The following is a 12932-nucleotide window of genomic DNA, read 5'->3' as shown; positions in this document are numbered from 1 at the left end:
GCCCTAATCGAAAAAGTCGGTTACGAGCCAAAACATTCCCGTACAAAAATGTAGAGGTCCATTCATTTGACTCAGAATGATGTTTATTATAATTTATTTGGTAATTTTACATAATAAATACAAAATTACAAAACATTTATACGAATAGGATGAGACTCTTAAAAAAGCATAAAAAATATATTCATACAATGGAAAAACAGTTTAAAACGAAAAAAGGGGATACATCTAGATATCAAAGGGGGACAGGGAGTAAAAGAGAAAACAAAGTAATACACAACCGAGGATAACAGAAATACGCGCCGCGCCATTCCCCCGGAACATACTCTAACATTGGTGGATTTGACAACAATTAATTTGACATTAATAATAATAATAATAATAAGACTTGTAATGCGCACATATCCACCCTGCTGGGTGTTCAAGGCGCAGTAAAACCAAAAACAAAACAAAAACAAAACACAACACAAAGAAAAACAGACACAACAAAATTAGTCATTGAAAACCTGTGACATAAGATAAGTTTTGAGAAGAGAATCGAATTTTGCGGTACAAACACAAGATCGAAGATTAAGTGGTAGAGAGTTCCAGATGCGTGGCGCGGCTGAAGAAAACGACCTGTCACCCCGTGAGTGTCGAGACTTGGGTTCAATGAGGAGAAGCATGGAACTTGATCGAAGATTCCTTGATGGAGTGTAAACTTGAAGCAGTTCAGAAATATAGTGGGGAGCCTTGCCATTTAGAGCTTTGTGGACAATGAGCATCAGCTTGAAGATGATTCGTTGAGAGATAGGGAGCCAGTGTAGTTGTTTCAGAATGGGGGTGATAGAACAGGATTTTCTAGACAGTGTCACAATGCGGGCAGCAGTATTTTGGAGCCGTTGAAGTCGGGAAATCTGGTTGTTAGGAAGACTGTAGAGAAGAGCATTGCCGTTGTCAAGACGAGAAGTAACAAATGCGTGAATGACCTTTTCAGTGGCACTTTTGTCCAAGTACTTGCGAATCTTACCTATATTCCTGATGTGATATGATGATAAACGAACAATATTGTTGATGTGTGGCTGAAGTGTCATCGATGAATCAAAAATAACCCCCAAGTTCCGAGCTTTCAGCGAGGGAGCTATCCGAGCATCACCGATGGAGATGTATGGCACTGAAACCTTAGTTAACTGTTGACGTGACCCAAATAAAAGGAACTCTGTCTTATCATCATTTAACTTCAGGAAGTTTTGTTGTGTCCAACGTCGAATCTCTTGGATGCATTTCTCAAGTCTTGCAATAGATGCATTGGCGTTTTTTTCTTGAGAATATTTAAACGTGATGTATAGTTAAGTGTCGTCTGCGTACACATGGTAATTCAGATTAAATTTGAGGATGATGTCACGAATCGGTAAAGTGTACAGCGTAAACCACTGCGGGCCGAGTACCGACCCCTGTGGCACAGAGTAGTTAAAAAAAAAAAAATACTAGATTGACGTTCATTTAAATTTATTAGGTATGATAGTACATGATTATTGATGAACAATATTAATTGTGTTTTGTTTAAACTAAATACAGCTCTTTAATATTATTTTAAAACTTTAAACCTCGATCAGTTCTCAGAACGATGCTTTTATCTGAAACAGTCCTTAGTTTTGCTTTATTGTCACACTTTTGTTTGCTACCTTTCACACGGGCGTCTTAATTTCCCTCCTCGTGCTTCCAAACAACTACTGTTCCTTTACGGGATGCAGTGAACGATCCTCCCCACAAAAACTCGGCTTTCTCTCTCTCTCTCTCTTCAGTTTTCGTATTGCATTTTCCAATGACGGACAACCACTGCGGCGCCCTCTTTCGACCAATTTTTTACGCGGTTTTTATTTTCATCCGGTCAGTTATTGTTTCCTTGCATGCTGTTCAAACTCATACTATACGAAATATCTCTTCTGTCTATCTCTGTTCCCTTGCTTTTTATAAAATAAAATAAAAGCTTTTTTGTAGAGGAGAGAGACGCCCGTAAGAATTTGCCTTGTGGACTACCTAAGGCTTGTTGCTCTAAACAACGCGGTAAACACACATTTTTGACCAGAATAATCCAAATATGTAGGCCCACACACAAAATAGTTACTTAAATAGGCGTAGTTACAAGATTAACATTAATGTTCACTTGTTACAACTGCAGCATAGAAATCTACTTATATTAAGCAGAGACAGCAACCTTAAACAACTAACAAAATCAAGCAAACAAAATGGGTCACAAACAAAGTCACGATTTATGTATCGACTATCTGCAATAATATTAACGAATCAACAGCGATCCAATCAAATTGTGTACATAAAGAATTATGTGTTTATCCCTCACAAGGTGACAATCATTCTATTTCCAGATCCTGGAGTATGTTAGTTTTCTTCATCCTTATTTACAACTGAGCAGCTCAAAAAGCAATGCAATGAAATCACTCCATTTTAATAGAGGGCACAATGCGGACTCTTTACCGCCAAGATGGGCTCGAAAAAGCGCCTCTCCCCGATGCCTTCATTCATGTTTACAGCCGAGCAGCTCAAAACGCAAGGCAATGAAATCATTCCATTCGATGGGCACGATGCGAACTTTGACCGCAAAGACGGGCTCGAAGAAGCGCCTCTCCACGATGCCGTTAGAATCGGTGTTGCCATCAAATATCTGCAATAGGGAGAAGATAGAATTATCTTTTTAAATTAAAAGCACATAGCACTATTGGTAATTACTCAAAAACAATGTTGTTGCATAACAAAATACTTGTTAAAAAGCAGTGAAGAGCACATTAAGTATAATACATTGTGAGAAACGGCTCCCTCTGAAAACGATAGTTCTTGATAAAGAGGTAATTTCTCACTCAAGTAATAAAACATTATGCATCTGAAAGCACACAAAGTTGTGCAACAAGGGTGTTTTTTCTTTCATTATTCTCTTGCAACTTTTATAACCAGTTGAGCCCAAATCTTCACAGATTTGCTATTTTATGCATATGTTGGGATACACCAAGTGAAAATATTGGTCTTCGACAATTATCAAAGGTGTCCACGCCTTTAAGAACATTATATTATTTATCCCTTTTAGTTTATTTGATTGAGAGAATGATCCATAAATACCTCGGTTTGACCAAGTCGGTCTTTCACGTCAACAAGATTTGCCGGTGAGGGCGATTCGTACTGCACTTTGAACTTGGTCACCCACTGCACATGTTGCCAACGCCCCTGTGTGAGTACCCCAGTGACGTAGGTCGAGCTGTCCAAATCCACCTGTATCCACTGGTTGTAGTCTGACACATAGGGACACCATGCCCCAATGATATCAGCATGTGGTGGTATCTTGTTGAGACGGCCATCAACCGGTGTGCTAATATCTGTATAGACTCCTTGTGGTGCCCAGCTACTTGATGCAGAGAGGCTCCCATCGGGGATTGAACCATCTTCAAGACCGAGACGGTCTTTATTTGAAAAAAAAACACACAATTGACAAAATATTACCACAGATCAGTGCCGAAACGTTAGCATATAAAACTCACAGATAATCTTTGAAGGCACTGGACATTATTGGTAGCCTAAATTACTCAAAATAATTGTTAGCATACAAACCGATTTGGTAACGCGCAATGAAGAGCTGTTGAAAGTAATTTAAAAAAACATTGCGAGAAACGGCTCACTCTGAAGATAACGTAGAGGTAATTTATCAGTCAAAATAATAATAATATGCTTCTGAAAGCACACAAAGTTGTACAACAAGGGCGTTTTTCTTTCATTATTTTCTTGCAACTTCGATGGCCAATATTGAGCCCAAATTTTCACAGGTTCGTATCCTATGCATATGTTGAGATTCACTAAGTGAGAGAATTGGTATTTGACACTCAGAAAACGTGTCCAGTGCCTTAAATCCCCAATGCAACACAAGTGATTTGTATTTAACTCAATGTTCCAAAGAGTAAGTATTGCTGGACTTACCGAAGTTGCTGCAGACATTCACCCCATCGCTGGAAAGTGTTTGGTTCTGAAGAGCAAAATAAAAAACACAATCTTAAAGAGACATGCCTTCAAAATATTGATGTAACAAAAGGAAATGTTGAAGACGTTTACTTTTAGACAAGGCAAAGAACACGCAGTCGGTCAGCCGCCGAATGTAACAAGGCATAATAGCCTTACACGCCATATATATATATCATTTTAGCACTATATTATGTTGTGGTGCAAATGAAATCGGTGCCAATAAGTTATTTATACCGACCAAATAAAAAGAGTAACATTTTCATTTGAAAAATCCAAATGGCAAACAAACCCACAAGACTCTTCGGTATCTGGAAACTTATAAATATTATTGTGTTGCTTTGAAATTATCTAAAACAAGATATTTTGTATGATATTGTACAATTTGCTTATTAAATGTAGAACATTAATTACCTGGTAACTCATTGGCTTTGCAGTTGCGTCGTAATAACTGAACGATTGCATTTCTTGAAAATAATCATACTTTTGCTGTCTTGTGGCGTTGTTCATCTGACAGACTCGATTGATGTGATCGTAGTTGAACGAGAAACATCCATGATGGCTGAGACATCGAGCCGAACACCTTATAGCAGAGATGCCCGATATATTCATGAAGGACTGGCCGCGTAGGGCGTGGTGCTCTACCGGCTGGTACGACACTCCTCGGCTCACACTATAAGATGCTGAAACCACAAGAAGCATCTCAAGACAGAAGAAAATCAAACTGCCCAGGAGATCCATTTCTTAAAACCTTTATGAGAAGAACGTTCCCGTATCGAAGTATGACCCACTCCACCAGGTGAAGAGGCTGCAGTAAATAATAAGCACGGTGTACCACCGTTACCATGGAAAATAGATTGTTGTGGCAGACAGTAAAAAACACGCCTACCAGTGTACATGTATAACAGCAAAGGACGCCGCTCATTTCACGTTAGAGATCTGGTGCGAACTTTGTACTGAGAATCACAACACGGTTTCATAGTACTTCGAATCAATATTTAAATTTGTCGTAGTTTCATGGATTAAAGTTAATAATTTTATCGGTACACACCCATGATGAAACTACCGCGCATGGTTGTGCACCAGGAAATGATTGATGATCACAAAAGATAATTTTGAGCATGCGTGGTATAACCCTGCATCAGAATGGTAAAACGATTGGCCTCTTTTCAGGTCCTTCTCCAGGTAAAGTGTAAGCTGTACACAATATTATTCCAATAATTACCAGGTTTTGAATCGTTGCCATGGAAAAGTGAACTCAAATTGAGTTACACAATTTTATAAATCAATTTGGAGAGGTGACGACTTCGTACTGAGAAACGAAACACGTTTTATTTGTTGTCTCTCGTCGTAAGACGTTATAATTCAAAGGTAATTATTTTTTTTATTAACTTAACATGTTGCAATTTGTTACGGAGTGGACCCGTTGGCAATGGGTCTTACTTGTATATAATATTAATAGACCATCACAACAACTGTTTAAAATCATAGAGAAAATTTTACGTGTGCGCGTTTTGCACTAATAATGTGTGACCTCAACACTGTACGGTTGATTACCCGATTTGATCAAACTCATTGCAACGGTCAATTTACGAACCGACATCAATTTTTTTCTGTACATCAAAACTGCCAATGTCGTAGTGCCTTTAAGATGGGGAAATTTATTTTTCTGAGTCCACTCAAAAATGGGTAAAAAACTTCTGGAAAATCTGAATGCTTCCATATCGAAAGCTGCTGTACTTCTGATCAATATTCCTTATTGCCATTACTTTTAAGAGTGATTACCATAAGTATACCTTCCCTTAAAAAAAAAAGAAAACAAAAAACACTAACAAACAATGGAGAAGTGAATCATCCCTCTGTTCTTTTGTTGTCTTCACTGAACCACCTGACCCTACTTCCTTGGACGCGGAAGCGTTACCCTTTGAGAGGACGTGCCAGGCAGGTGGAATCTCTAAAGAGGTGTCCGGCAAGATAAGTGATTTAGTGTCTCTTCACCTGTTCAGAACAGTATCAATATTCATAGAATAACAGTGGTGCAAATGTCTGTTATTTATTCTGAAGGTGATTAGAGACAAAAAGCATATTTTGTTTTGCCATTTGAAAATAGGAGTTCGTGCTTCATGTGATGTTTTTGTTTGAACCGGAGATTCCAGGGAAAAAATCGACGGACAATAAGGGATAAAATCGTAAATTTCCTCTTTGTGTTGAAGATGTATTGTGTACATGTTTTTATATTGCCAAATTTCAAGGCCCGTGAGTGCAATCACTATTTTACTTTGGAGAACAGTTCCTTTTTTAAATGCAGTTTTCATTCTGGAGAGCAGGATATTTTTAATTTCAAGCAGCTGAAAACCCTAAATAGCTGCTTTTTTAATAAAAATAACTCCTTTCGAAAATAAATACTTACTGCGCATCCTATGTCGAGCTTTATAGAAAACAAGGCCGTGTCATCAAGCACTCACCCCGACCACCATAAGCCAAAGGTTGAATTGGGGCTCACTAGTAATTGACCACCTGAGGGCCTCTTGAAATTGTAAATAATTTCTCTTGAAAAAAGAAAATGACCGCTCTTACAAATGAACACATCTACTCTTGAAAATTATAAATTATCTGCTCATCAACAAAAATAATATATAAATAACTGCCCTCCAAACGAAATATATTTGTAACTGCTCTCCAAATTAAAATAGGGCTTTCTTATTAAATAAATATCATTCAATATAATTTTCTAGTTTTCTAAATAAGACAAAAATCTACCATGCGTTTAAGATGTGGTATGTTTTTGCAAACACGTTTTTTACATAATGAGTTCCAACTCTTCCTTGTTAGCAGTAAATTAAACTCAAGGACTATCAATTAGCCTATAAATTACACGTACTGTTCCCATATCATTATAATTACATGAAGAAGGCGGCCTTTAAGTCACTGTAAGGTATCGTTGGCACACTGAAACATGAGTATGGCAACAAAAGCCTAATGATGCATTGTTTATTAAAACAAATATAAAAAACTGCGATGAACGACCTATCTCTGTTGTCTGTGAATCATTTAGAGGGCATTAAAGGGTCCATGTAACTTTTGTATGACAACAAACACGATGTCCACAGATTTACACTAAACAGTTTGAAGATAATGATAGTAGAGAGCTTCCCTGAAAATATTACAGGCTGGGGTGCTGTAGTTTTGGGGGAATTGGATAAAACAATGTCATGAAAATAATTTTCGTCTCATGAGACGAATTTATTTTAATCATTTACAAACGTATTTTCATGACATTTGTTTACTCATTTCTCAAAAACTACAGCACCTCAGTAAGTAATATTTGAAGGGAAGCTTTCCACTATCATTATCTTCAAACCCTATAAGTTAAATATAAATCTGTGGACATTTTGGAAAAGTACCCAAATCCTTTAAAGGGAGAGTATACGTTTGGTAGTCACTCTTGCAATTAATGCCAACAAACATTTGGTTAGAGGCCTACAACAGCTTTCTATGTGTTTAAACTTTTTTGAGAAACATTTCACTTTGAAGTTATGTGGTTATGTTAAAAATGATATAAATTGTTTTCTGCCCCAAAATTGAATCTGAAAAGCGTTACTGCCAGGGACGTTTCTCAGGTTGTGACTACTTGTGTATACCTATTAGTTCTTCCTGCGTGGACCTTCTATCACCCGGATTTTCAGGATATCTAAAAAGCGCAATATTTTTGACATGTGTTAGTTATAAAAGATAAACAACCGCACGGTTTCAAAAACCAATTCGCCATTAATAAATGCTAGCAAAGACCGTTGCTATATGAGTGTGGGCAGTATTGAATTGCAATAATCTCCGTTGAAAAAGGTGGAGAATTATCTATAGATCAAGACAAGCCTTTTGATTGGCAAAAGGCTTTACAATAAATTGTTATCTCTCCCCGGATCAAAATGACGGATTATTACAGTAACGATGGCAACAGTTTGCTGCCATGTTAAATCTCTGAATCAAGATAATGCACAGCTGTTTCTGAACAACATCGAGATGTGATTTACAGAAACTGCGAGAGTTACATCTTGTATTGTAACTAGAATGTTATGATTAAAAAAAAACTTAAATGAAACATTTCGATAATACTATGTGTGCTGATTCGTTTTTAGACGAGATCCTTGGAGATAAATTTACACACAACACATTTAGGGCCGCACGGTAGATCAACATTAACGGCCACTTGCCATTATTATAATAAGCTCTAAATTACTGCGAACCCAATGCTATCTCATAGCTTTAATAATTATCAATACAAACCACAAGCTTGATTAATTATAACAAAAGTGGTCAGTGTTTTTATTATATTATTATTATAATTTTTCCATCAATATTGTTATTTTTTATTAGAGACGGAAAAAGCTCGCTGTCCCAGTCGCCAGCAGACATCTAGACTTGATTCGAGTCCCGTTCTCGTGTATAAGAGGTCCCTAAGCATATCGCGCCATTTACTAGTATAGCAAACAAGTTTGAGCAATGTGCGCTCGCCGTCACCATTGTTTTCACAGAATTTAATATAGTTTTCTGGCGATGACACGGGATTGGGACTTGAGTCAAGTCTAGCACACATCAAGCCCACTGGACGCTGTAGTACAGTGCGGCGCCCGTGGTGAAGAGAGAAGGCTAATGTACTCGTGATATTTTTTATGCTATGCCAATAATAATTAACGAGCGGATATTATGTGGCATGTACCTACTTCAACTCCAATCTAATGTACAACTGTTCATTAACTGAGATGAGACTGGAACAAAGAATGTGTTAATTGTTTCATCGAACCACAGCAGGTGCCGGGTTAAGCATCTCAGAAGAGTGTGGTTTGAATTATTAATTATTTCGCAGTTTGACTTTGATTCAGTGCGATATCAGAATCCGGTGTTTTATATGATTGGCTACACCCGGACATGGACCCAATTTTAAAAAAAGAGCTAAATTCAACAGAGTTATAATATAATTATGCTTGCTTACCAGAATAAGGTTACCAGCCAAACTATCCTTTTGCGTGTGCCAACTGTGGCTGGTATCCTGCTTATTAGTGCTAAGCAAAACAGTATTTCGAGGGGGGGGGGAATGTGTTAACATTAAATATGTTGAATGTCCCCTTATATTATTAGCAGAAAGGTTCTTTTTGAACTGTTAGTATAGTTTTTCCAGTGTTTATAGGCACCCGACACTATTGGTAAAATAATTGTTGCCATAAAAACTAATTGGTAATGAGCAATGGAGAGCTGTTTATAGTGTAAAAACTCGTGTCTCAATTTTGTTTTGAGAAAGAGGTAATTTCTCACTCAAATAATAAAAGACTTCGGCTGAAGCCTTTTATTATGCATCTGAAAGCAGACAAAAAATGCAACAAGGGCGTTGTGTCTTTCTATATTTTCATGCAATGACCATTTAAGACCAAATTTTCAAAGGTTTTTTATTTTATTAATATTTGTGGATACACCAAGATATAATACTGGTCATAGACAATTACCAAACGTGTCCAGTGTGCAATACATTCGGACACAACAGACTTCTGTTCTCAGAGAATAAGACTCCTCAAATTAGTCTCCTAATGACCAGTTTCCACATAATGAGCTCATCATCCGGATTGCGGCACCGGAGTAAACAAGTTCCTAAAAGAGAAAGCTTTGTCGGGCAAATACAACTGTAGCTATATGCAAATACAATTCGCAAATACACGCGGGAACATATGGCGTAGTATCTCTGATATGATGATACGTCAATTTGCATGATATTATAGCGGCTTGCTAGTCATTCGCCGTTAATAAACTGTTTCACGGACCAAATAAAAAAAACTAGATAAGATTAACATGATGTTTTATAATCTTTATAGAAACATCGGTATTGCTGAAAAATAATCTCTGTGTTGTTTTGCAGAAAAATCTTTTGTTTCTTAGCCTCGATTCAATTGTGTACTTTTAGTCTACACCTGACGTGCTTTGCTTTAAAAATAACTATCGTTAATCAATGAGATACGTCGTTTAATTGTATTTTTTTTGTCTTTATATTGTTTCCACCTATATAGTCCCTTTTCGGCAGTACAGAAAACCTAATTTGAAACGTGCTTCAACAGGCCTACACTATACGCTGATATCGTATTTCCTATTGCAGCATTTCATTCACGACAAACATAATTTAATATCTGGCAGGCATCATCATAAATAATACTAGCTCGCGTACATGCACATAAGCGGGTGCCCTGTGCGACATTCATACTCGGATACACACACGCACGGCGTACATATTTTTCACTATTAAGTTCACAGTAAGGTCCCTGCTCTCACTACTCATATCAGTACGGGCCGAACCAGAGGCAAGGACGGGGGAGTGTCCGGCACTGTGAAGAGGTCACCGTATATATAGGCAGAGTCAGACATAAGAGCTTCAAGATTGAATTCCTTAACGAAGAGCTGCGTCTATGTCAAGCAGAGAATAATGTACCACCGTGGCAACATCAAGTGACATTTTCTTCTTATGCCTTTAACTGCACTGAGTGCTGGTGCTGTGGACTGCATTTACACGTTTGGATATCGAGGGATATTTTATCAATAAGCAGATCACCCGTGTACGTTGATTGGATGCGAAGATGATGAGCATAGTGTAGAAGATGGCATCTTGTCTATGCAAAAGCAATGCATAGTAGGCCTACTTGACATTGAGTATAACACGACATTAGCAGAGGTGGGATTCATTGTTTATATGCTGTAATTCACAGGCTGAGATTTGTGTTTGTGTCAGAGTGCAATCATCATGGGCTTCTCCTCCGAACGTTTCCTCATAAAACCCGACCAGAATCTGATCTGCGGTATATGTAAGACGGTGTTGAAAGACGCAGTACTCACTCGGTGCGGTCACGCCTTCTGTGAGGTATGTCTCGATACCTGGCTCGCCCGACCCCTGAGCGGGTCGTGCCCCCAGTGTCGGGCCTCCGTCAGCAAGTTCCAGGTGAGCCCCGTCTGGGCTATTAGAGAAATCGTCAATAACTTGACGGTGGAATGTGATTATGGCGACCGTGGTTGCCGTCTGGTGATGCGAGTCGAATCGTTGGAGAGGCACCGGGAAAGCTGCGCCTATGCCCCAGTCGAATGTGCCGGTTGCGAGACGGTCGTCAGCCGCTACGAGCTTCCCCATCATCAGGCGCAGTGTGCTAAGATAGCAGCCACGGCCAACGAGCCCGATTTCGACGATCCAAAGAGAAGTGACTGGACGAACCAGCTCGTCAAGGACCTCGAGAAGAAACTCACCCAGACGGAGCAACAGCTCAAACAGACCAAGAAGAAGCTGGAGACTTCTGAGACCAGCAGCCGTAAGCTCGAGAGAGACCTCTCCGATGCACGGCTACAGCTTCAGCGCAAACGCGGTGAATGTACTCTACTCCACTCCAACTTCGTGGATTTCGACCCCCAGTACCCATACGGATTCTCCCCAGAGAGTATTGCCAAACTCTCGCTCCTGATCGCCTGTCACCTGCTCCGTAAACCGGACTACATGGATCGGAATCGTATCTTCAACTGCGTCAAGAGGTGCTACGATAGTTACGCGAGATGCGGGTCCCACTTCGAGCAGGATGTCCACATGCTGGTAGCCACGGCGTACGCAAGCAACTGGTTCACCGAGAATCAGAGAATTAACTTCCACTGCTGGCTTCAGAGCATCGCTCGCTACCGTAAATACGCCGATTTGAGCGGCCCACCCCACCCTGAGTGCACCGCTGGGATCCTGCGGAGGACCTCATCTTTACGAAGCTGAACACCTTTCTATTTTTAAAGTTTTGTTGGATAGATTGAAAATGTCGTATTACCAAATTGTGTTTATGGAAAGTTTTTTATTACGTTCACTTTTTATGACACCAGTATATATAATATAAAGAGTGACTAACCGGGAGTGGAATATCACTGTGTATTGACCTTTAACGCATTCCCATGTGCAATGAAAGTGATATTTACTTTTCTAAAACTATTGATAGAGATTTCTCCCACCATGGCACTGGGTTGTTATAAAGACCGTTGTTCTCCTGCACGCCATTTTCTTTCCCTGCTGTTCTGGACTGGCCACAATTTCATAAAGCCTTTAATTAAGCACAACAAATTACTAAGCACATACAAATTCTGCTTAACAGAAAATGGTTACCAGCCAAAATTCCATGAAGTTAACATTGTTGCATCTGATGCCAAACTCATTTTTGCTCAGAAAATAAATTTATCAAGCAGTATTTTTTGCTTAAAGGAACACGTTGCCTTGGATCGGTCGAGTTGGTCTTTGAAAAGCGTTTGTAACCGTTTTTTATAAAATGCATATGTGTAGAAAGATGTTGTAAAAGTAGAATACAATGATCCACACAAACATGCCTCGAAATTGCGTGGTTTTCCTTTTACCTCGTCGACTAACACGTCGGCCATTTATGGGGGTCAAAATTTTGACTCCCATAAATGGCCGACCATGTTAGTTCGCACAGTAGAGGGAAAACCACGCAATTTCGAGGCAAACTTGTGTGGATCATTGTATTCTACTTTTCAAACATCTTTCCAACCATATGCATTTTATAAAAAACGGTTACAAACGCTTTTGTTTTGACCAACTCGTCCGATCCAAGGCAACGTGTTCCTTTAACAGTTTATGAAATTTGGCCCTTGTGGCTATATGGGCTACAGCTCCATTTTTGCTCAGGGTGCTGCTAAGAAGTGTACACGCAGTGATCCAGTCGAAGCCAACTCGGATACGGTCTCCATTATTTCCCCAACCTTTGGTATTGGTTAAGTGGATTTGAATGAGAGAATGCCGAGTTACTGGTGTCCTGTGAATTTATTTATAGCCACACAAAGCTTTGTGTCTATGTTGTTTTGCTCTGGTGATGATGTTTACAAAGTAAAATTAAATATATAGCATCACCAAGGGAACCATGTGGCAT

The 12932-nt window shown here is 39.0% G+C and overlaps 2 protein-coding genes across 2 annotated transcripts; one reads left to right on the top strand and one right to left on the bottom strand.

The window, feature by feature from the left end:
- Positions 1–1483: 1483 nt before the first annotated feature.
- On the bottom strand, positions 1484–4779 carry LOC139939814 (retinoschisin-like). The gene is made up of 4 exons (XM_071935947.1): positions 4411–4779; positions 3958–4003; positions 3109–3446; positions 1484–2659 (listed from the first exon to the last, which is right to left on the bottom strand). Exons 1-4 carry the CDS (start codon positions 4735–4737, stop codon positions 2513–2515), a joined length of 858 nt encoding a protein of 285 aa, XP_071792048.1. The 5' UTR covers positions 4738–4779; the 3' UTR covers positions 1484–2512.
- Positions 4780–10234: 5455 nt separating this feature from the next.
- On the top strand, positions 10235–12293 carry LOC139939838 (uncharacterized). Its single transcript, XM_071935984.1, has one exon. It carries the CDS (start codon positions 10775–10777, stop codon positions 11771–11773), a length of 999 nt encoding a protein of 332 aa, XP_071792085.1. The 5' UTR covers positions 10235–10774; the 3' UTR covers positions 11774–12293.
- Positions 12294–12932: the final 639 nt, after the last annotated feature.

The sequence above is a fragment of the Asterias amurensis genome, chromosome 1 (assembly GCF_032118995.1).
Source record: "Asterias amurensis chromosome 1, ASM3211899v1".
Lineage (NCBI taxonomy): Eukaryota > Metazoa > Echinodermata > Asteroidea > Forcipulatida > Asteriidae > Asterias > Asterias amurensis.
Note: the sequence above shows the minus strand (reverse complement) of the source record. Positions and strands in the feature narration are given on the sequence as shown.